General features: G+C 45.6%; 4 protein-coding genes across 4 annotated transcripts, besides 12 other annotated features; all 4 read right to left on the reverse strand.

Moving 5' to 3' along the window:
* Window positions 1-25,131: part of a sequence feature (sequence corresponds to BAC RPCI93-28H13) that runs on past both edges of the window.
* Window positions 307-341: a sequence feature (AT_rich).
* Window positions 352-2,859, reverse strand: Tb927.2.4160 (hypothetical protein, conserved; the record flags this gene model as incomplete). The annotated part of the gene is made up of 1 exon (XM_946529.1): window positions 352-2,859. The coding sequence occupies one exon, from the start codon at window positions 2,857-2,859 to the stop codon at window positions 352-354; it is 2,508 nt and encodes an 835-aa protein (XP_951622.1).
* Window positions 3,485-3,515: a sequence feature (AT_rich).
* Window positions 3,798-3,841: a microsatellite.
* Window positions 4,162-4,199: a microsatellite.
* Window positions 4,619-4,654: a sequence feature (AT_rich).
* Window positions 5,781-5,822: a sequence feature (AT_rich).
* Window positions 5,964-6,002: a sequence feature (AT_rich).
* Window positions 6,010-6,047: a microsatellite.
* Window positions 6,502-9,615, reverse strand: Tb927.2.4200 (protein kinase, putative; the record flags this gene model as incomplete). Its single annotated transcript, XM_946530.1, has 1 exon — window positions 6,502-9,615. The coding sequence occupies one exon, from the start codon at window positions 9,613-9,615 to the stop codon at window positions 6,502-6,504; it is 3,114 nt and encodes a 1,037-aa protein (XP_951623.1).
* Window positions 9,676-9,713: a microsatellite.
* Window positions 10,460-10,481: a microsatellite.
* Window positions 10,776-12,353, reverse strand: Tb927.2.4210 (glycosomal phosphoenolpyruvate carboxykinase; the record flags this gene model as incomplete). Its single annotated transcript, XM_946531.1, has 1 exon — window positions 10,776-12,353. One exon carries the CDS (start codon window positions 12,351-12,353, stop codon window positions 10,776-10,778), a length of 1,578 nt encoding a protein of 525 aa, XP_951624.1.
* On the reverse strand, window positions 13,415-24,358 carry Tb927.2.4230 (NUP-1 protein, putative; the record flags this gene model as incomplete). Its single annotated transcript, XM_946532.1, has 1 exon — window positions 13,415-24,358. The coding sequence occupies one exon, from the start codon at window positions 24,356-24,358 to the stop codon at window positions 13,415-13,417; it is 10,944 nt and encodes a 3,647-aa protein (XP_951625.1).
* Window positions 24,567-24,589: a sequence feature (AT_rich).

Genomic DNA, 25,131 nt, shown 5'->3' on the forward strand with positions numbered 1-25,131 from the left:
AAAGACTAACAGTGCATCAGTTGTATTGATAGCGCCGGTGGCAGAGTACGTCTGACAAGTGGTGAGACGGAAGGAAGAAGGGGGGAAAGCTGCGTATCATCAAAATATATGAAATAAAGTGAACGGGCGCGGTCCACAATTTGGCACGCAGTTCCGGGTATAATGAGTTAGCTCAAATGAGCAAGCACCCTTTGTTAGGAAGGTGACACATCAATAAAGGGGGGGGGAACAAGCGAAAGTGCAAATCGCCCTCTTACGTCCTCTTCAGATTATCTATCATTTCTATAGACCAAAAACAACAGCAACAAAAAAAAAATAATAATAATAATATATCATTTATACCATCCTCCGCTACGATGCAGAGGGACTTGTACGGGTGTGGAGGGGTTTTAAATGCAACGACACGGGGAACTGTGTTATCGGTACATCTCTCACGACAGAAGTCCTTCCCTGTATCCCTTCCTTTTTTCCACCATCGCTGGTACGAGCCGAATCACCATAATTCATCCTTCGCACCTTTTCAGTTTCCTCCTCATCGCCCTCCCGACCGTCGCGTTCCTCTTCACTGGTGATTGTATCTGAAGAACGTGCCGACTGACCTAATTGACATTCAATAGGCCGACTATAAAACCAATTCTGCGCTTGTCTCATTAATATCACCATTTCATCGGCAAAAAACAATGACTTCTGCACGGTTATCTCTACACAATTTTGAACCATAGAGCGGTGCAGTTGGTGCATAGAAGAGAGATGGTTGGCCAAAATTGAGTTCATTCTGTGTGAAAGAATTACCTCGGACATATGATCCGTCGCCTTTTCGAGAACAGCTATTTGTGCGTTGCTCTCGCGCAGGGCCCTTTCCGCCTCACCGCGGCGCTGTATTTCTTTGCGCAGCCGCTTCATCAACTCCTCCCGCGAGAGAGCGGCAAACTCAATCATGCCATTGTCAACCGTATGTAGGCAAAAAGGTAAGTCATTGCTCATTGTCAGAATGCTTTCTTGTTCCTTCCTCGTTTGAGCCATCTGCAGTTGGCCGTCACCTGAATCTCTTAAAACACTCGGGCTTGTGGCAGTCACCGCCCGCTCCCTGAAGGTACCAGACACTTCGTGAGGGTATATTGTCAACCGCGGGACTTTGTCCAGTTTTCCCTCGAAGTACTGCATGAGAATATTATCCGCGTCTTTTCCACCACATAAAAATACACTAGGTTGTACCCCTTCTTTATTTTCCATGTTTTTAGGATATACATTCGTGGCAGTCGCAGCCGTGACTGCCTTGCCTTCACCACTATCTCCGTCCGAATGGCAGCGCGTACCGTCCGCTGTTGCGGAACTCGCCGACACCAAGACGTCATGATTATGGATTCTCTTTAATCGATATGTCACCGCACGCTCGATCATTTTATCCAACGCCCTACTGCCGCGTTCTCGAGCCTCCGCAACGAGTTCCTGACGCCGCTTTTCATGTTCCTGCACAAGTTGCCCATCCTGCGGTGTGGCAACAATTAACGTGTCCTTCCTACATTGTCTGGAGTCCAACAAGGGGGATAAACGCTCATTGGGATGAAGTGACGTACTACGTGATGTCACAGCACCCAATTCTGGAATAGTCCACTGGTGCTCGCTGATGACAGCGTGCCCGTATGTGCTGTGCTCATGGTCATCAACACCATTACCGCCATTTGGTGGAGGACCTTCCACAGCATTCTTATGGGACAAACCAGTGTAACCGAGCATATGCAATTGCTTTCTCAGCCACTCTAGTTCTCTTTCATAAAGGTGACGTTCCTCCAAATCCGAGGGTGTTTTAATAGAACCTCGAACGTTTCCATCACATGAGGCGTGGCCCTCCACCCTTACGTACGATTCAACCATTCCAATCATTCGTTGAAGAATACTGACACGGGTTTCCAGCGGACATTCTGCAAAAGTTTCCGCCCCTTCATTATCCAACTTGGCTTCTGACGCGAGAAAATGTATGAGAGACTTATATGACCTCAAAAAGCAAATAAACAACGGTGTCCGGGCTGCTGCCATTCGGTTCCCCTCATTGGCTATGCGCAACACCTCTTCGTATGGCGCATTGAGTAGAGAATCACATACGTCGCCACACCTCCTACATAAGGTAAGGAGCGAGATGGTGGTGGAGTGTGTTGTACTTCTATCGTTTGCTTGCAATAGATGCGGTCGTGCACGTGCTACGATGGGGCGCCTAAAGATATTTGGTGCATTTAACCATCCAAGCGCATTACTGCACGGCGCCCCGCACAGCCAACATGAGTATGATGACGACGATGATGATGATATATTGGTAGGGAATGACCCGTTCACCTCGTCCCCACCGTTACCTGCGTGAGGACTCCACTCCATTGTCGTAAGATGTTTGATTTCTTCATTTAGTCCATCGATACTTGCACTCGCATTATCCAACTCAATACTCTCCGCCATAGTTCTGTGACTGCGAAGGATGTGCGTGAGACGCTCCTCAATGGCGGAACTGCCATTGTGTCGATCCCCCTTTCCACTGAACGAATTACCTCCATACGCGGAAGCTTCATCACACCTGCCGACGTGGTCACTTTTATCACTAATCACAACGTTTCGTTTGGAAGTTCCGTGCGTGCAGGTAATTGTGCGCGGGGATCCGCTCCTCGGTAGGAGATGACGCAGCGGCGTGCCCACGGGTTGCTGCATGATGGAACTCACACCATCAAATGAATTCTCGCTGATGAAACCTTGAGTTGTTGTCTCCTTGCCTTGGTGAGGTGGAACTGCAGCCTTCCACGCGATGAATGGGCTGAAGGCTTGAGTTAATTCCTGATACATTTGCTCCACGTCATTATTCGGTGTGGAGCTCATGCCTCAAAGGATGACACCTACCACAACCTCTGATGATTCACGAAAACAAGTTAAAAGTTGTGCTAGAAATTTCTAGCACCTCAAAAAGTGTTTGAGAGAAACTTTTCTGCCTCTATAAAGTAGAAAAGGTTAATATGATAATGAAGAGCTATGATGGAAGTGATAACAAAAATAATAATGATAGTTATCCCGCTACGGTCGTTTGATTTCACTTGTCGGTTGTTGGTGATGAGCCTCTATGTGCTTTGGAACCCTATAGAGGGAAAATAAGAGAGCTAAGCGTAATGGAGAAATGAATGGAGAGCACACGAGAAGAAATAATAGCGCACGCGATTCATACGTATGGAACAGAATCAAATGTTTTCCCTTCATACAATGTCGAAAAGGAGGAAGCGGGTTTCCCTAACGGAAGAGAAAGCCGTACGGAAGATGAAGAGAATTAGGCATAACTGTCACATCCAATGTGGTATTCGTATCCACACATCCACACACACAGAGAAAGAGTAGAACACGGTTGGAAAGAGAGAGAGAGAAAAGGGAAAACACACACAAAAAAATTAAATCATCAGATCCTCGCCCGTCTGTCTTACCTCTTCTCTGTGCCGTCAACTATCACAATGCAAAGTTTTTTTTTAATTATTATTATTACTTTTTTTGACTTCAATAACAAACAGATGCTTCTGGAGCTTCCCTTTTCGTCTTTCCCCCCTCTCTCACTTCACTTCAGTTCATCTCCTTTCCTGAGTTTATTAAATTTTATATTGTCACTGTTGTGAAATTTGTACCTCCTTTTCTTTCCTCCAAAATTTATATGGTTATATATTATTTATTTTCGTAACGTACCACAACATCTACACATGAAGGAATCTTAACAAATATGGAAGAAATATAAAATAAAAGGAACACAAATCAAGAATTGTACGAGGCACACTAAGAAGAAATAAAACAAAGTGAAAATATGACAAAACAAAACAAAACAAAAATTTTGAAATAAGGAGAGGAATAAATAATGAAAGAAATATATAAGAAGGAATAGGGAAATGGTTGGGGTTTGATATATTCATACATATGTACGTGTGAACGAGTTGTTTTGGTGGCAGTGCTTCAATGCACGCGAATACAAACCTGAAAAGGAAGAAAATAACGACAAAAACAACGGCATGAAATCAAGAAGAAAACAAAAAGATATAATAATACAGGGCCAAATCAAAAAGAAAAAAGAGGAGGATGGAGAAATGAGCACGAAAACACATGACAGCACTAAAAAAAAAAAGAAAAAGAAGAGAAATTACACTTCTTCGCATATATATATATATATATATATATATATATATATGTATCCCCTTCCTCCCTAAGCACACCTTACTCAACTCGTACCTGTTGTAAGAAAAAAGTTTTTTTTTAAAAAAATCTTTCTCTACAAACAAAACACCCAAAAAATGAAAGCGAAGAGTGATGCCGTTGTAAAAAAATAAAAAGGAAAAATAGAAATAGAAATAGAAGCGCAGAAACCGTTAAAGGGGAAAAGGAAAAAGGAAAAAGGAAAAGCAAGCGAAGAAAAAGAAGCTGCTTCTATCCATCTATCCGTCCATTCATTCATCATAACAGAAATTTTGTGTTTGAATTTGTCTGTAAAGGTGACTGTGAGGAAAAGGGAGAAAAGTAACAAATTCACCCATACGAAGTAATTGAACCACCTTCCTCCCTACACACATACACCAAACAATAAAAAAGGGGGGAGAATACGCGCGTTCAATACAAAATAAACAAATAAATAAATATATATGTATATTTACGTTCCTGTGTTTATCTATTTTTACTTATCCATCTTTTCCCTCTTTTTTTTAATTTATACTCAACAAAAACCAACAAATATGAATAAATAAGGGAATGTCTGCATACACTAGCGTAAAAATAAAGAATAAATCAAAAAATGAGCGAGATGTCTGTGGGAAGGAAGGGGATTTTTTAAAAAAATCTCTCTCTATCTCTTTTTTAAAAAAAATAATTGAATGGACACTGCTGCAAAGTGGCGGCGCAAGAAAAAACATCGAGCCGTTCACTTTCTTGAGAAAAACGAAAATAGAAAATACGCGCAACCTCACAAGAAACACAAAAAAAACCTGCCGGCGCTAACACGTCACCACATATTTGATGTAGCGAAACGGAAATATACGGCAACAACCAGACCAAAATAATAAAAGTAAAAAAGAAAATAAACGGAATGAGACGGTAGAAATGGGTTTCGCACAAACAAAGAAACAAAAAAAACTCCAAAAATCGGGAAAATTGAACCGACAAAAAAAATAAGTGAAGGAATGAGTTGAGTCGAGAGAAAAAGGAAACGCGTTCGGATGGGAATGCAATAAAACTGATGGTGGAAAATGACGGCTCCGTTCATTATAAAAAATAACCTTTGGCTCAGTATTACTGAAGCAAAGTAGTGATAAAACTCGGAACCGTACGCCAGCAGCTTACTACTTTCATGCGCTACGGAAAACCTTCAGGAATTTTCTTTAAAATAGGGGGAAGGGAAAGAAAAAAGTAATAATAATTAACGCCCATACTGACAAGGTACGAAAAACATGTAAAAATAAATGCCTACACAAGTAGAGTTAAATATATTATAATTGCTCAAGTATGTTGAGAAAAATGTTTTGGTATTTTGATTTTGACTTTGAGAAAACAAAACAAAAGAGTTTCACTCACTCATCGCTGCGTCGCCAACCACGGTCTTTTCCTCTTCCCATTCCTCCACTCTTTCCTATTGTGAACTTCAAACATCATCATTTTTCCTCTTTTTTTTTCCTTCGGGGGTGATTTGCTTCTTCTTCTTTAATTTACTGTTTGTCACCTTTAGATAAAACGGTCATGCAGCGACTCGAAACTGGAAACTGATAGAAAAAATCAATGTATGAAAGAAATAAATAAATGATATATAAACATATATATAATATTTATTACGATAAAACAAGAATCCATATTAGTTTAAATTCATTACTCTACCACGGCCGCAAGCGTATATAACTCATATACCAAAACAGAAACAAAATAACGTAAATAAAATAATGGAGGACAGCAAAATAGTATCCTTTCCTCATTGGAAAATAAAATAAATATTTATTTACTTATGTTTATTTATACTTACCTATAGTAATAATAATGATAACAATAATAATAATAATAATGAGCCGTTTCAACAAAGAGAGGACATAAGCATCAAGGAAAAAGCGCGTTGATGGAGTATGTAATAACACAATTGTTTGTAAAACGTCTATCTCCACCAGATCCTCATCCGCTTCCTCTCCTCGTTGCGGTGAAGCTTCAAATGTTCCTTCTCTCTTTTTCTTTTCCCTTCATTTGCTTCATGTCAGCACTGCTAATGTATGTGTTTGTATGTGCGTTTTTTTCTTTCCTTTTCTTTACTGTCACTGATAAGCCCCCGCATGAAGCACACGATAAAAATGCGCAAATAACCAGCCATACTTATATATTAATTTTTTAACCAAACGGGAAACACGAACACAATGTTCTCATTTGATATCCATTCCTTTGTTCCCTTCAAGGACGCCGATACCGAAACGTTCACATCCATTCACCAGAGAGTTTAGCTTTACCTAAAGGGAAATAAACACACACTAATTACTTTCTTTTTCCATGCGCTTCAGAAGATGGGGGATATGGAATATGCGCAGGGTGATAATTGGATCCCCCTTCCATCGATGGTTTTGTCTTGCCACGTGCGGATGAAATGCCAATAAAGTCAGCGATATTGCCCGTGATGAGGTTCACTCTCTCGTCCATATTGTCCTGCTGCGCGCTTGTACCCTTTCTACGTATGTTTCCCTCATTAACTGTTGAATAACTCGATACCACTCTACGCCTTACATCACGGGATCCAGTGATGCTCTGCCTATTGCCATGTGTATCACCCGGCATTTCTTTTGCTCCCACTGATTTGCGTGGAGCCTTTGCTGAACTCCCAGTGCTTCCTTGAGCCGACACTGACACTGACACTTGACTATTGGAATTTACTATCCGGCGCTTCCCCGTCACGTACGCCACTTGCTGAGGTGGTGATGGATGGTCCTTTGCTTTGAAGGCCGGCACTGCCTGTAACCGAGATAGCTGGTAAAGGTTTTTGCAACTTTCGGAAAGACTGGTGGAGTTCTGCCGAGAGTTTCGACCCACCTCTGAAGCAGAAACCGTAGAACTTCTTCCTTGAGTCGTCGTCGGTGTGCTACTCTGCCGGTTGGAAGGCCGCCCCGCATCACCCCGGCCGTACATTTCATTGGGGAACATTTTGTTACCGCTTGTGGTAGCGTACACCGTGTTAATTCTTTGGAGAGTTGGTTGGCCGACTGATGCAGGAGGGGGTGAACGAAGCGTCTTTGGCTCATATCGGCGTTGTTGTTGTTGTCTCGGGGTGAACGGGGCAAGGTGGTGACGCTGGTCCTTCGCAATGTTGGGAAGTATGGTTTCATTACTTGTGTGCACAACAGGGCCGCCAACATGAGGAAAGGCAACGAAATACGCCTCCCCAGAGAGTAAAAAAGGTGCCGGAACCCCCTTGTTGGTAGAAGAGTCACCACGCGGCTCCACTACTGTTGAACAATGGGGGGGAAATGGAGCTTCCGTCACCATTCGACCGGTGTCAAAAACAGTGGCTGACACGTGGCCAGGTTTACTAGGCGAGCGCATGCTGACGGGTTCCCTTTGCTTCCGTTTACTGCTCTCCTTTCCCTTCATGGTGGATGGGGTCGAGGATGCCAAGCGCTCGTATGCCTCGGCAGCATCAGTCGGAGTTTTTCCAAATGTGGTTAAAGCTCCTTCAGTTGACGTTGGTGATGCCTCCGCATTTACGTCCGTCCCCGCTCCTGTGCCCAGTTGGTATTCATGGAGAGCCCCAACGGTCTCTTTGCCGTATGTTGTGCGTTTGCTGGGCGGAACGCACTCGAGGTCGCGGGAAATCGACAGCTCCTTATGGCTTTCCCGCACGCACTCCTTTTCCTTTGTGGGTATCGTCTTTGTCGGATGCGCGATAACGGGGGAAGGGTTAGAGCCACATGAAACATCCGCTTGTCGTCCTGGAGATGAAGTCATCCCCGGCTGTGACCCGGCCTCCGCACTCGGTGTTGTTGGTAGCAGCTCCACGAGGGTATTTTGTGGCGATGACTGGTCGCAGTCCGTGCCGCTTCTCAGCGTGGCCACGGGGCCGTTTCGTCCCTTTTTTCGCTCTCCCTCTTTGGTAAATGACGGCACAGAAGAGATGACTACCGATGATGTGTTTGACTTGGATGATTGCAACATCGCCACGGATGTTTCAAAGGGTTTGCGATCGTAAGCGGTTTCTACTTCCATAGGTTGCTGCGAGATGTGTTTAGAATCCGTGACGGATTTACCACACACAGTGGACAATGATGGGTGTCGCGTGGAAGTAGGCTGTTCCAAGGCTGGAAGCCCCGGTGCGTGTGCCGGCTCACAAAAATTTCTATTAACGTTTTCGATAGGACGACTCCATTTGGTATCGGTTGCGCCGTCACCATCGATACTCTTGTTGTGACTAGAGGTTGGTGTGACTTTGTCACATACAGGAATCCGTACCGCCGGCTGTCCGTTTTGGGCTTCCTTCGCATTCCCGGACCCAACTATAGCCTTTACTCTAATACTCGACGTCGCACGCGGCGTGGCAAGCTTTTTAATGGGGTTGCCGCCCCTTGCCGGGGTATTAGATCTCTTGTTGGAGGCAGTCGAGTTTGACAGGATGAAGGGTTGCTTGAATATACGGTGCTTCAGCGCCTCTTCTGCGGTAGCACGACTCTCTGGATCATACACGAGCATCGATGCAATGAGGTCGCACAACTCGGTATCACCGGGAAGTAACTCAGCCAAGGTTCTGCTGCGCATCCTCCCCAAAATAACGTCGTCGCAATCACGAAGGAAATTTCCGTTTTGATCAAAGAAAGATCGTGAATTCTTGGACCTACGCCTGAACAAGTCAGGAAGGGGACCAAGGCACCTTTCCATGAGCTGCAGATGTGTAAGATCATCACGAACATCGAACAGACGTCGACCTATTGCCAATTCAAAGATGATACACCCAACGCTCCACATATCTGCAGGATGATACCACGGGTTCCCAAGCACAACCTCTGGAGCACGATATGGACGGGTTGTGATGAGGTCTGAATCGAGATGATCCATTCGCCAGAGGGATGAGCTTCCAAAATCACACACCACCCAGTTATCACCAATACTACTCTTTGAGGTTGTTATGTTCTCGAGAAGGATATTTTCCGGTTTTAAATCAGTATGCACCATTCGGCAGTCAATATGTATAAACCGACATGTCTCCAGAAGAGAGTGTGCAACCTGCACTACCTTTTCCCGTGTTACAACACCGTTAGCGTAGCCGAGGCGTCGCTCTCGCAGCGAGGGGCCATATATCTTCATCACAAACACTGGGTAGCCCTTCCACTCAAAAAACTCTAACATCTGGCATACCGAAGCTCTACCATTCTTTTTCTGAGATAGTATCTGCAACATTTCCTGTTCAAAATACGCATCGTTCTTGTATTCCTTCTTAACAACTTTCACCGCAACCGGCTGTCGTCTGACTCCACCAGCCTTTGGCGTACCGAAGCAGTAATACACCTTGGAGAAGTTTCCACATCCAACCTCCTCCAAAACCTCAAAGCGGTTGTCAATCAAATCGCCGGCGCTTAGCTTCAGATGTTCACCCTTCGAGGGTGACATATTTAGTTCTTTTCACGTAACGCGATAAATAGCGAAAGTTCTGCTAATAATAACAGTTTTTAATAAAGACGATAATAAATAATAATAATAATAATAATGCCACTGAAAAAAAAAAAGAAAAACACCGCGGTAGAATGTGTAAAAGAGAAAGGTCCGTAACAAATATACAAAGAAAAATTTATATATATTTGTACGAGAGTACACCGCGTCCCCCTCACTGGGTTAACTAAATTGTTGTAAGGTGTCGAAAATAAAGACACCACCACGAAAGGAAAAGAAGTCAAAGATGGGAGAAAACAGGAGAAGAGTGATTCAAAAGTTGTGAATTGCATTAACGAACGTGAAGCACAGAGAAAAAGAAGATGCAGACGGCGCCCCCAACCCAACCCAATTCACTCCCCAAAAAGGAACGGGCAGTGGTCAAAAAGGAGAAGGAAAGGAAACAATAAAATAAAACCACGTTTTCTTCATGCAAACATGTATAAAATCATGAGGTTATCCACTCTCACGAGACGCTTACTTGCGGAGTTTGCACCCTCACATGCTCATGGGTTCATACATTGAACACCTCCACGCCCACAACAGAGATCTGTCAACGAGGAAAGTTCGGGTAAACCTCACTATCACCCAAATGGAATCCTCGAAAAAACAAAACAAAACAAAGAAACAACCATACAGTTTTTTAAAAATCTTCTTTGGAGAAACGTGCCCGAGCACGGAACACAATAAATATCTAATGTGCTCATTTCCATTCCCTCCCCCTCGCGCAGTTGGGCTCAATACTCCTTGGCATACAACTGGCACTCGCTAAAATAGTTGCCCTCGATGACAAAAAGAAAACAACAACAAACAAACAAACAAACAAAGTTTAAATAGAACAAAACAACTAACTGATACGGATATACATAAGAGTAGTCGTTAATGGGGGGGGAAAGAATGAGAAAAGAGAGGGAAACTTTAATAATTTTTTCCTTGTTGTTTCCTTTTTACTCCGCTGCGCTTTCAGCACATCACATTAGTTTCACTTCCTCTCCCGAAACGATTAACGCACTGGTTCTTTGTCAATAACGATGTCCCAACTTAAACGCTAGTGCAATTCATATTTCTCCTCAAACATCGAGTAGGTGAACACACCCGCACACGCCAATACCCCTAACATATTAAAGACGCGAAGCCTCAACATAGCGGGGAACGGCGCCCTTCATTTCCTCGGACGCCCTCGATGCAAAGCGGTCTTGGAAGCTCTTCTGGAACATGGTGACAAGTTCTTTCGTCGTCTCGTTGAACTGCTTCAGGTCCGTCCAAGCTTTGCGGGGGTTCAACAGGCTTGCGGGCACGTTCGCAACCCTCTTAGGAATGTGAAGGCCCCATCCGGGATACACTTCATAATCCGCCTGGTCAAGTGTACCGTCATGAATAGCATCAATGATGGCACGGGTGACGCGCAAAGGCATGCGCTTAGCCCCGCGGTCAGCACGGCCGCCTGCATAACCCGTGTTCAGCAGCCAAACGCGGCTATTGTGCTTTTCCATCTTCTCAGCCAGTTGCTGGCCATAATGAGTGGCATGACGAACAAGGAATGGCCCACCGAAGCACGAGGAAAAAATGGGGCGAGCGACGCGAGCGCTTCCTGCTTCCACACCAGGGACGTTAGCCGTGTAGCCCATCACGAACCAGAACATAGCTTGAGCACTCGTTAGGCGTGCCACGGGAGGCATCACGCCAAAGGCATCGTTCGTCAAGAAAATGATGTTCTTCGGGTGGCCCGCAACAGCCTTCGAAAGCGCACCGTCGATGTGCATGAGAGGGTAGGCAACGCGGGTGTTTTTGCAGATAGATTCATCATTAAAGTCAATTTCATGGGTTCTCCTGTCAAGAGTACAATTCTCGGCAACAGCGCCAAAGCGCACAGCCTCATAAATATCCTTCTCGGTTTCGGGGTTCAAACCAATCGCCTTAGCATAGCACCCGCCTTCAATGTTAAACACACCACGGTCCGTCCACACATGCTCGTCATCGCCAATGAGGTTGCGGCGCGGGTCCGCAGAGAGAGTCGTTTTGCCGGTTCCGCTGAGTCCAAAGAAGACCGTCACGTCACCGCTCTTACCCACGTTAGCGCTTGCATGCATGCATAAGTGTCCCATGCGTGGCATCAATTCAAACATCACAGTCAGAATACCCTTCTTCATTTCACCAGCGTACTCTGTCCCAAGAATGACCTGTTCGCGGGTCTTAAAGTTCAGGGCCACTGACGTTGTTGAGGTAACACCGGGGACCGTCGGATCAGCCTTTGCCTCTCCGGCGTTGTAGATGACATAGTCCGGTTCACCAAAACTCTGCAGCTCCTCTAACGTAGGCACAATTAGCATGTTGCGCATGAAAAGTGCGTGGTAAGGGCGGGTCGTGTACACGCGCACCTTCAGGCGGTACCGTTCATCGTGGCCGGCAAAGCAGTCCATGACGAACAGGTGTTTGCAGGTGGCGAAGTAATCCTTTGCGATTGTCTTCAGTTTCTCAAATGATTCTTCGGTCAGCTTCATGTTTACGCTGCCCCAGTCCACATTGTCAGTAACGTCAGTGGTGTTTACAATACGCTTGTCGCGAGGAGAGCGGCCAGTCTTTGCGTATGAGCGTACGCTCAGGGCGCCACGAGCCGTCAGTTGGGAGTCCTTTTCAAGCTTAAGAGCCCACTCCACCAACTCGGGGGCGGTGAGATTCTTGTGAATTATAGGAGCCATTGTGTTATGATTGGGCAATACACAACGAAATATATAAGTATAAGAACGTAAAATGTTAATTGTTGAAGACGGCTGTAGAGGCTATCTTTGAAACTTTATCTCCTACTTATATGCTTACTGTTCTCTTTTGTTATTGTCTTGTTCGCTAGTAGATAATCTATGAACAGCAGTAAAAAATAAGGGAAACGGAAACGAGCAGTTTGAAACATATGGAACAGAGGAAAGTTGATAAAGGGGACACCACACACCACCACCGCGATACCGTACCATTGGGTTTCTATGACATGCTCAAAACTCTCGAGCCACATAAAAAACATGTGCCTTACACCAAAACATCAAAATCTTGAAAGGGAGATGAGAACAAATGAGTAAGAACGATGTTAAGTTAATACATACACTCACCCAAACATTACCCTAATATAACATTACCACCGCAAAAACATGTAACACAGTTCAGAAACATGTTTTGAATATCAAGCCATACAACATTGGTGCCGCACCCTGCTTCGTTAGACAGACCCGCCATCACCCATATAAAATCAAACGAAGTATTACAAGAAGAACAAAGAGTATATGACTACCCACACGCATGCCTCTTTGATTTGGATTATGGATACGTTCCGCAAAATGAAACTCATCCCAAAAATATTTTTAAAAAGGCCGTATTCTACTGAAGAAATTGCTGCGCATTTCCCAGCGGTGCCTTCTGATCTTCTTCCACTTGTCTCCACCAGCTTCTATGAATTTATGCTAACCAATTACACATGTCATCCTTTCAAACTATAAACAGCAGGAAAAGACGAACAGACACTCATTGCCTTCATGCACTTGTTATCAGCGATCATAAACATACCGTTTCCTTCCTTTAACTCATTCGATCCTGCAGATTCTGTGAGTAAACAAATTTGAACGAAGTTGGCGCTCACGCTCACTCCACTTTTGGTCACCGTAAATGAAGTCAGGAGAATATTACCGGGAGGGATCATTTCTAGGTGCATGTGTAGATGAACTGCACACTTTATGCACTAATAACAGGTTTGAAGTACTTACCTGGCATCTCCTCACGAGACCGCATTGGCTGAACGAGACCTTTTCCTTGTGCTACGTATGTCCATGACTTGCCGTACCTGTCGCTGTGTTTGTTCAGTGATTCTGGAATGATGTGATGACTCAACGGACAAGCTCACCCTCTCTCTGGTGGTTCTTCCTGCACCTAGCACAGGTGACCCCCGAATTTGCTGTTCCGGTGGGCTGCTGTGTTGTGCCACTTCTGATGACACACGACCACCATAGGTTACAACCCTTGTCTTGGCATATCGAAGCTCGTCCTCCAGACCTTTCTTATCGCCCTGCAACTTCTGAACTGCGCTTTCAAGTTGTAAGGTCTTCCTTGATGCATTCTCCGCATCTTGTGCCGCCTTGGCCGCATCTTGTTCATACTGGTCAAGTTGTTCGTCCTTCTGTACAAGCTCATCCTGCAGCCGTTGAACCTCCTCATCCTTTCGTTGTAGAGCTTTTTCAAGGAACGTAACGCGCGCCTGCGACATGCGAATACGCGCTTCATCCCCCTCCACAACGGCCTTTTGACGAGAGGAACCGCTTTGCCGTTTTGGGGAACCACTCGTCGATGCAACCTCCTCGCGGAGTGTTTGCACCTGAGCCTCCATCAGACTGAATGCTTTCGCCAGTTCCTCAGCTTGCTGCCTGGCCGCAAGTTCACCCTCACGTTTCGATGCCTCCAGTGCGGAGAGTTTATTGCGGCTCGCTTGCAACTGTGCGGAGAGCGAGTTGTTCTGCTGTTTCAACCGACTAACTTCCTCACCTCGCTCACGACCAAGTTCATCGACCCTCTCGGTGAGAGTACGACGCTCAGCTATGAGTTCTTCACGTTGCTGACGCATTTCCACCAACTGTTGACGAATTTCATCTAAATCTTCCAGATACGCATTTGACTGCGACGAATTCTGTTCCAATGACAAGAGAAGTTCCTCTTGATTGGATTCCAACTGACGGCAAGTTTTTCGGCAGAGCATTAGATCTGCGTGAAGGCTTGATATTTGTAGAAACTGGGCGAGATCTACAGCCTCTAAGTCCACCGGTTCCGCCCCCACAGAACTCACATCAACGGAACCATCCACACCTAATACACTGTGCGCGCCACGAACGTCCTTTGCCCGAACAAATTGTTCCAACCGCTGGCACTCCTTCTGCAATTTAACTACTTCCAGACATTTTCTTTCCAAATCTTGCTCTAGCCGAACATTGCGCTCCTCCAACCTCCTCCTCGCATCATTAGAGCGATCAACGGATCTTCTTGCGACAATAAGTTCCGTCACGCAACCCTCACTCCTACGGTCATAAAATTCTTCAAAACCACGCTTCGTAGCGGAAACTTGAGCATGAAGTTCATCCACAACCCGAGACAACCTCTCAACATCTGCACCAACAGCACCATCACTATCCCCCACTTTACCATTCAAAGAAGAAACACTATCCACAAGCAAACGATTACTAACCAAAACTTCATCTTTTAAAAAAGATATTTCCTCAACACTCCTCTCCAGCTTCTCCTTTGCTGTACGGAGTTCCTCCTCAAGTGTAGAAACACGTTCCTCCATCTCAGTTGCCTTTTCTAAAGCAGCTTCCCGTTCCTCAGCAAGTCGCTCAAGTGCTACTAAAGCAGATGCCAATTGTGTACCAAGATCCGTATCAGCATTCCTTACAGCAACATCAGACACAAGAGCAGCTCGTGCATTGCCATCCTTGTCAGACTGTGAGGTGCGTACACGAACTCCAGCGGCATTCAACTTATTCGTTAGCTGTATGATCTCTTCTTCTGCTTCACGAAGACGTTGTTGCGTGTGTTGCAATTCTGTTGTGAAAGCTGCCACAGTTTGTTCAGGTGTTGTACCGTAACTCTCCAAACGGGAAACAGTTTCCTCAAGTTGCGTAAGTTTTGTCACATGTAGCTCACGTTCTGCAGACATTTTCTTCGTGGTTGAGTGCGCTGTACGGAGTTCCTCCTCAAGTGTAGAAACACGTTCCTCCATCTCAGTTGCCTTTTCTAAAGCAGCTTCCCGTTCCTCAGCAAGTCGCTCAAGTGCTACTAAAGCAGATGCCAATTGTGTACCAAGATCTGTATCAGCATTCCTTACAGCAACATCAGACACAAGAGCAGCTCGTGCATTGCCATCCTTGTCAGACTGTGAGGTGCGTACACGAACTCCAGCGGCATTCAACTTATTCGTTAGCTGTATGATCTCTTCCTCTGCTTCACGAAGACGTTGTTGCGTGTGTTGCAATTCTGTTGTGAAAGCTGCCACAGTTTGTTCAGGTGTTGTACCGTAACTCTCCAAACGGGAAACAGTTTCCTCAAGTTGCGTAAGTTTTGTCACATGTAGCTCACGTTCTGCAGACATTTTCTTCGTGGTTGAGTGCGCTGTACGGAGTTCCTCCTCAAGTGTAGAAACACGTTCCTCCATCTCAGTTGCCTTTTCTAAAGCAGCTTCCCGTTCCTCAGCAAGTCGCTCAAGTGCTACTAAAGCAGATGCCAATTGTGTACCAAGATCCGTATCAGCATTCCTTACAGCAACATCAGACACAAGAGCAGCTCGTGCATTGCCATCCTTGTCAGACTGTGAGGTGCGTACACGAACTCCAGCGGCATTCAACTTATTCGTTAGCTGTATGATCTCTTCTTCTGCTTCACGAAGACGTTGTTGCGTGTGTTGCAATTCTGTTGTGAAAGCTGCCACAGTTTGTTCAGGTGTTGTACCGTAACTCTCCAAACGGGAAACAGTTTCCTCAAGTTGCGTAAGTTTTGTCACATGTAGCTCACGTTCTGCAGACATTTTCTTCGTGGTTGAGTGCGCTGTACGGAGTTCCTCCTCAAGTGTAGAAACACGTTCCTCCATCTCAGTTGCCTTTTCTAAAGCAGCTTCCCGTTCCTCAGCAAGTCGCTCAAGTGCTACTAAAGCAGATGCCAATTGTGTACCAAGATCCGTATCAGCATTCCTTACAGCAACATCAGACACAAGAGCAGCTCGTGCATTGCCATCCTTGTCAGACTGTGAGGTGCGTACACGAACTCCAGCGGCATTCAACTTATTCGTTAGCTGTATGATCTCTTCTTCTGCTTCACGAAGACGTTGTTGCGTGTGTTGCAATTCTGTTGTGAAAGCTGCCACAGTTTGTTCAGGTGTTGTACCGTAACTCTCCAAACGGGAAACAGTTTCCTCAAGTTGCGTAAGTTTTGTCACATGTAGCTCACGTTCTGCAGACATTTTCTTCGTGGTTGAGTGCGCTGTACGGAGTTCCTCCTCAAGTGTAGAAACACGTTCCTCCATCTCAGTTGCCTTTTCTAAAGCAGCTTCCCGTTCCTCAGCAAGTCGCTCAAGTGCTACTAAAGCAGATGCCAATTGTGTACCAAGATCTGTATCAGCATTCCTTACAGCAACATCAGACACAAGAGCAGCTCGTGCATTGCCATCCTTGTCAGACTGTGAGGTGCGTACACGAACTCCAGCGGCATTCAACTTATTCGTTAGCTGTATGATCTCTTCTTCTGCTTCACGAAGACGTTGTTGCGTGTGTTGCAATTCTGTTGTGAAAGCTGCCACAGTTTGTTCAGGTGTTGTACCGTAACTCTCCAAACGGGAAACAGTTTCCTCAAGTTGCGTAAGTTTTGTCACATGTAGCTCACGTTCTGCAGACATTTTCTTCGTGGTTGAGTGCGCTGTACGGAGTTCCTCCTCAAGTGTAGAAACACGTTCCTCCATCTCAGTTGCCTTTTCTAAAGCAGCTTCCCGTTCCTCAGCAAGTCGCTCAAGTGCTACTAAAGCAGATGCCAATTGTGTACCAAGATCCGTATCAGCATTCCTTACAGCAACATCAGACACAAGAGCAGCTCGTGCATTGCCATCCTTGTCAGACTGTGAGGTGCGTACACGAACTCCAGCGGCATTCAACTTATTCGTTAGCTGTATGATCTCTTCCTCTGCTTCACGAAGACGTTGTTGCGTGTGTTGCAATTCTGTTGTGAAAGCTGCCACAGTTTGTTCAGGTGTTGTACCGTAACTCTCCAAACGGGAAACAGTTTCCTCAAGTTGCGTAAGTTTTGTCACATGTAGCTCACGTTCTGCAGACATTTTCTTCGTGGTTGAGTGCGCTGTACGGAGTTCCTCCTCAAGTGTAGAAACACGTTCCTCCATCTCAGTTGCCTTTTCTAAAGCAGCTTCCCGTTCCTCAGCAAGTCGCTCAAGTGCTACTAAAGCAGATGCCAATTGTGTACCAAGATCTGTATCAGCATTCCTTACAGCAACATCAGACACAAGAGCAGCTCGTGCATTGCCATCCTTGTCAGACTGTGAGGTGCGTACACGAACTCCAGCGGCATTCAACTTATTCGTTAGCTGTATGATCTCTTCCTCTGCTTCACGAAGACGTTGTTGCGTGTGTTGCAATTCTGTTGTGAAAGCTGCCACAGTTTGTTCAGGTGTTGTACCGTAACTCTCCAAACGGGAAACAGTTTCCTCAAGTTGCGTAAGTTTTGTCACATGTAGCTCACGTTCTGCAGACATTTTCTTCGTGGTTGAGTGCGCTGTACGGAGTTCCTCCTCAAGTGTAGAAACACGTTCCTCCATCTCAGTTGCCTTTTCTAAAGCAGCTTCCCGTTCCTCAGCAAGTCGCTCAAGTGCTACTAAAGCAGATGCCAATTGTGTACCAAGATCCGTATCAGCATTCCTTACAGCAACATCAGACACAAGAGCAGCTCGTGCATTGCCATCCTTGTCAGACTGTGAGGTGCGTACACGAACTCCAGCGGCATTCAACTTATTCGTTAGCTGTATGATCTCTTCTTCTGCTTCACGAAGACGTTGTTGCGTGTGTTGCAATTCTGTTGTGAAAGCTGCCACAGTTTGTTCAGGTGTTGTACCGTAACTCTCCAAACGGGAAACAGTTTCCTCAAGTTGCGTAAGTTTTGTCACATGTAGCTCACGTTCTGCAGACATTTTCTTCGTGGTTGAGTGCGCTGTACGGAGTTCCTCCTCAAGTGTAGAAACACGTTCCTCCATCTCAGTTGCCTTTTCTAAAGCAGCTTCCCGTTCCTCAGCAAGTCGCTCAAGTGCTACTAAAGCAGATGCCAATTGTGTACCAAGATCCGTATCAGCATTCCTTACAGCAACATCAGACACAAGAGCAGCTCGTGCATTGCCATCCTTGTCAGACTGTGAGGTGCGTACACGAACTCCAGCGGCATTCAACTTATTCGTTAGCTGTATGATCTCTTCTTCTGCTTCACGAAGACGTTGTTGCGTGTGTTGCAATTCTGTTGTGAAAGCTGCCACAGTTTGTTCAGGTGTTGTACCGTAACTCTCCAAACGGGAAACAGTTTCCTCAAGTTGCGTAAGTTTTGTCACATGTAGCTCACGTTCTGCAGACATTTTCTTCGTGGTTGAGTGCGCTGTACGGAGTTCCTCCTCAAGTGTAGAAACACGTTCCTCCATCTCAGTTGCCTTTTCTAAAGCAGCTTCCCGTTCCTCAGCAAGTCGCTCAAGTGCTACTAAAGCAGATGCCAATTGTGTACCAAGATCTGTATCAGCATTCCTTACAGCAACATCAGACACAAGAGCAGCTCGTGCATTGCCATCCTTGTCAGACTGTGAGGTGCGTACACGAACTCCAGCGGCATTCAACTTATTCGTTAGCTGTATGATCTCTTCCTCTGCTTCACGAAGACGTTGTTGCGTGTGTTGCAATTCTGTTGTGAAAGCTGCCACAGTTTGTTCAGGTGTTGTACCGTAACTCTCCAAACGGGAAACAGTTTCCTCAAGTTGCGTAAGTTTTGTCACATGTAGCTCACGTTCTGCAGACATTTTCTTCGTGGTTGAGTGCGCTGTACGGAGTTCCTCCTCAAGTGTAGAAACACGTTCCTCCATCTCAGTTGCCTTTTCTAAAGCAGCTTCCCGTTCCTCAGCAAGTCGCTCAAGTGCTACTAAAGCAGATGCCAATTGTGTACCAAGATCCGTATCAGCATTCCTTACAGCAACATCAGACACAAGAGCAGCTCGTGCATTGCCATCCTTGTCAGACTGTGAGGTGCGTACACGAACTCCAGCGGCATTCAACTTATTCGTTAGCTGTATGATCTCTTCTTCTGCTTCACGAAGACGTTGTTGCGTGTGTTGCAATTCTGTTGTGAAAGCTGCCACAGTTTGTTCAGGTGTTGTACCGTAACTCTCCAAACGGGAAACAGTTTCCTCAAGTTGCGTAAGTTTTGTCACATGTAGCTCACGTTCTGCAGACATTTTCTTCGTGGTTGAGTGCGCTGTACGGAGTTCCTCCTCAAGTGTAGAAACACGTTCCTCCATCTCAGTTGCCTTTTCTAAAGCAGCTTCCCGTTCCTCAGCAAGTCGCTCAAGTGCTACTAAAGCAGATGCCAATTGTGTACCAAGATCCGTATCAGCATTCCTTACAGCAACATCAGACACAAGAGCAGCTCGTGCATTGCCATCCTTGTCAGACTGTGAGGTGCGTACACGAACTCCAGCGGCATTCAACTTATTCGTTAGCTGTATGATCTCTTCCTCTGCTTCACGAAGACGTTGTTGCGTGTGTTGCAATTCTGTTGTGAAAGCTGCCACAGTTTGTTCAGGTGTTGTACCGTAACTCTCCAAACGGGAAACAGTTTCCTCAAGTTGCGTAAGTTTTGTCACATGTAGCTCACGTTCTGCAGACATTTTCTTCGTGGTTGAGTGCGCTGTACGGAGTTCCTCCTCAAGTGTAGAAACACGGTCCTCCATCTCAGTTGCCTTTTCTAAAGCAGCTTCCCGTTCCTCAGCAAGTCGCTCAAGTGCTACTAAAGCAGATGCCAATTGTGTACCAAGATCCGTATCAGCATTCCTTACAGCAACATCAGACACAAGAGCAGCTCGTGCATTGCCATCCTTGTCAGACTGTGAGGTGCGTACACGAACTCCAGCGGCATTCAACTTATTCGTTAGCTGTATGATCTCTTCCTCTGCTTCACGAAGACGTTGTTGCGTGTGTTGCAATTCTGTTGTGAAAGCTGCCACAGTTTGTTCAGGTGTTGTACCGTAACTCTCCAAACGGGAAACAGTTTCCTTAAGTTGCGTAAGTTTTGTCACATGTAGCTCACGTTCTGCAGACATTTTCTTCGTGGTTGAGTGCGCTGTACGGAGTTCCTCCTCAAGTGTAGAAACACGTTCCTCCATCTCAGTTGCCTTTTCTAAAGCAGCTTCCCGTTCCTCAGCAAGTCGCTCAAGTGCTACTAAAGCAGATGCCAATTGTGTACCAAGATCCGTATCAGCATTCCTTACAGCAACATCAGACACAAGAGCAGCTCGTGCATTGCCATCCTTGTCAGACTGTGAGGTGCGTACACGAACTCCAGCGGCATTCAACTTATTCGTTAGCTGTATGATCTCTTCCTCTGCTTCACGAAGACGTTGTTGCGTGTGTTGCAATTCTGTTGTGAAAGCTGCCACAGTTTGTTCAGGTGTTGTACCGTAACTCTCCAAACGGGAAACAGTTTCCTCAAGTTGCGTAAGTTTTGTCACATGTAGCTCACGTTCTGCAGACATTTTCTTCGTGGTTGAGTGCGCTGTACGGAGTTCCTCCTCAAGTGTAGAAACACGTTCCTCCATCTCAGTTGCCTTTTCTAAAGCAGCTTCCCGTTCCTCAGCAAGTCGCTCAAGTGCTACTAAAGCAGATGCCAATTGTGTACCAAGATCCGTATCAGCATTCCTTACAGCAACATCAGACACAAGAGCAGCTCGTGCATTGCCATCCTTGTCAGACTGTGAGGTGCGTACACGAACTCCAGCGGCATTCAACTTATTCGTTAGCTGTATGATCTCTTGCTCTGCTTCACGAAGACGTTGTTGCGTGTGTTGCAATTCTGTTGTGAAAGCTGCCACAGTTTGTTCAGGTGTTGTACCGTAACTCTCCAAACGGGAAACAGTTTCCTCAAGTTGCGTAAGTTTTGTCACATGTAGCTCACGTTCTGCAGACATTTTCTTCGTGGTTGAGTGCGCTGTACGGAGTTCCTCCTCAAGTGTAGAAACACGTTCCTCCATCTCAGTTGCCTTTTCTAAAGCAGCTTCCCGTTCCTCAGCAAGTCGCTCAAGTGCTACTAAAGCAGATGCCAATTGTGTACCAAGATCCGTATCAGCATTCCTTACAGCAACATCAGACACAAGAGCAGCTCGTGCATTGCCATCCTTGTCAGACTGTGAGGTGCGTACACGAACTCCAGCGGCATTCAACTTATTCGTTAGCTGTATGATCTCTTCCTCTGCTTCACGAAGACGTTGTTGCGTGTGTTGCAATTCTGTTGTGAAAGCTGCCACAGTTTGTTCAGGTGTTGTACCGTAACTCTCCAAACGGGAAACAGTTTCCTCAAGTTGCGTAAGTTTTGTCACATGTAGCTCACGTTCTGCAGACATTTTCTTCGTGGTTGAGTGCGCTGTACGGAGTTCCTCCTCAAGTGTAGAAACACGTTCCTCCATCTCAGTTGCCTTTTCTAAAGCAGCTTCCCGTTCCTCAGCAAGTCGCTCAAGTGCTACTAAAGCAGATGCCAATTGTGTACCAAGATCCGTATCAGCATTCCTTACAGCAACATCAGACACAAGAGCAGCTCGTGCATTGCCATCCTTGTCAGACTGTGAGGTGCGTACACGAACTCCAGCGGCATTCAACTTATTCGTTAGCTGTATGATCTCTTCCTCTGCTTCACGAAGACGTTGTTGCGTGTGTTGCAATTCTGTTGTGAAAGCTGCCACAGTTTGTTCAGGTGTTGTACCGTAACTCTCCAAACGGGAAACAGTTTCCTCAAGTTGCGTAAGTTTTGTCACATGTAGCTCACGTTCTGCAGACATTTTCTTCGTGGTTGAGTGCGCTGTACGGAGTTCCTCCTCAAGTGTAGAAACACGTTCCTCCATTTCAGTTGCTCTTGCTAGTGTAGCATCGTGCTGTTCTGCTAGCTGTGTTAGGGCTGCCAAGGCGGAGGATAACTGTGTTTTCAATCCGGCATTATATGTTCTCAGTGATCCTTCTGTATCATTTGGTGTTAAACTTCCACTTCTTGTTGTACTTGTTGAGCGGCCCCGAGCTCCAGCCGCATTCAGCTTATTCGTTAGTTGCACGTTCTCTTCCCCTGCCTCGCGAAGGCACTTCTGTGTGTGCTGCAGTTCCGTTTTCAGTGCTTCTATGACTTCTGTTAAACCTTCTTCTGTCATCTTGTGCTTGATTATGGCTTGTTCGTACTCGTCATTTTGAGCTGACGACAATTCCTTGTTATTCCCTGTGGCATTGTGACCGCTATCGGCTTTTTGTGGTTGGTTTAGTTTCTCATGTTGCACATTTGCAGTAATATATTGCGAATCATTTCCTGACCTTGATGGCATCTGTGTCTCTCTTGTCACTAACTCTATTGATTCCTCTTTATTCCCGCCTTGTGGAATGTTCTTTTCACCGCTTATGGAGCCTGATATTTGTATTTTTTCTCTGAGTTGATGATGAAAGTTGTTGATCACATAGCTATCTTCGGTGATCCTTTCTTGAGCAGTCTGCAGTTGGTTTTGTGTGTGGGAAAGGCTTTTCGTTAGTTCTGCAGCGTGTTCTCTCGATTTCTGAAGGGCGGCCTCTAGTTGCTGCTGAAGATTTTGGAGGTTAAATATTTCTTCGCTCGCTTTTTGGAGCAGGATGTCCTTCGCTTCTCCTTCCCTACGGAGCAAGAAGAACTGCTGTTGAAGTGTGTGCTGTTGTAGTTCCAGCATTCTGTACACTTCATCATCGTTGTTTGTATTTGTGTCTGTTTTGTTCTCGTCTGTTGTCTCCATTTGTGTGTCAGGTGCCCCACGTTGTACTGCTTGCTCAGTTTTGCGCTGTAGTAGTTGTGAAGTAAGATCCTCAATCGTCCTGTGCTGTTCGTCACACATTTCCTGCAATTGTTCCTTTTGCTCCTGCAGTGCGGTGTTTTGTTGGTGAAGGTTGTTTCGCGCTTGTATTGCTTCCCTAAGGCTTTCTTCGTAGTCTTCACGTTCTTTTCGAAGAAGCTGCTGTAGATCCGTTATCTCTGTACGTGTCACCTGTAACAGGTACCTTGATTGCGCCAATTCCTCTTCATGACTCGTGTTTTCACTTTTCCCCATTTCTGCAGCGACAGCGTGGTGCCTAATACACTCACGTTCCCTTTCAAGCTCTTTAGTTAGCTCCAGAAGTTCTTCCTCAAGTTTTTTGTTCTTCTCTTCAAGCGCACTTATCTCTTGACGGCCAACATGTCGTTCACCTCCAGATGGGACATATTTGCCTTGTGAATTTACGGACACTAGCTTATCCCTAAGCTGTCGCACCTCCCCTTCCGATTCGTCAAGTTTTTGACGCAGTTCTTCGTTTTCTCGCTTGCAGCGGTATATTACGTCGTTGCATGCACTATGCTCGCGCAAAAGGCAATCAAAACGATGATTTTTGTCCTGCAACTCACGATGGAGGCGTGCAGCCTCATTTTTGTAGTCATCACGCAACTGATACGCACGGCTAAGGGTATTATGCACATGAGTCATATCTCCCTCCAAGCGATTTGTGTACTCCATGCGCTCCTCCTCTGACATGTCCGCCAAGCCCCGACGCCCAGCGAAGATGGTGGGGTGCATTCCCATAGGAGCAGTTTGTTTGGAGCTGAGAAGCGGCATTATGCTGGGTTCCTCACGTGACATGCCGACGAGTGCAGAATTAGTCAGCAACCCCGTAGGAGATGGTAAAGGATTGTTGAGACGAGGTATGGAATCCGTTGCGGCCAATCCTCGCACATTAATTGGTGCCGCCAGCCGCGGTGTGAGCAGCGGCGGTGTCTCATGTGTCAAACCTCCTTGGATGCTGCTGGCGCTTCGGTTGCTTCTCACATGCCCAATATTTTCGGGTGGTGGAGTCCACGTTCGTGTGAAGAAACCGGGGTACCGCCGTGCGTCCCCAGCAGAAAACATTTAGTTGACCACTTCTTAATGTGATCCTGACTCCTGCTGTCGCTGTGGCTATTTCAACGCTTCTCCTTATTGTTGTCTGTTTGTGTATTTGTATGTGCTAACCCTTTCGATTTCCTTCGTCAAAATGAACGAATAAATGAGAAAAAAAGGATAAAAGAGAAGAAAAAAGGAAAAGACTAGTTGAAGTTTTCTCTCCCCCTTGTCTGCCTATATATATATATATATTTAAAACTTTGACGATTAAGTCAATATTCCAAATTAGTGTGGAGTCCTCACCGGCATCAGGCATTCCACTATGCTTCAGCCCATCCTCACGAACTATTCATCATTTTTTTTTGTTACTTTGATCTTCCTCCTGCCATTTATGAAGTATTAATCCACACAGGGTGCTGTGAAGTCTGGCCGTTACATTTACTACATGATAATATAGCGAAACGAAGGGTGGCGAGATTTTTTGAACAAATGAGAATATCGCCTAGAGGTTTCGAAACCGAACATTGTAAAGGTCGAAGGATTCGGTCCATTGGTTCGTATCTGTGAGACAAAGTTTGGTGATGGAACCGGAAAAAAAAATACAAAGTAGAAGGATGAAAAACACTCCCTCACATACGGCTACAAAAATATGCTTGTATGCGTAAAAATAAATAAATACCAGAACTCTTCGGAGTATGTGGCATCCATTTTTAAGCGCATCATTCAACTGGGCACTATTATTACGATTCCGCTCAACTCACCACATCGCCGGTTAGCCGATCAGCGTTGTTTTGTGAGAG

This window comes from Trypanosoma brucei, chromosome 2, assembly GCF_000002445.2.
Source record: "Trypanosoma brucei brucei TREU927 chromosome 2, complete sequence".
Classification (NCBI taxonomy): domain Eukaryota; phylum Euglenozoa; class Kinetoplastea; order Trypanosomatida; family Trypanosomatidae; genus Trypanosoma; species Trypanosoma brucei.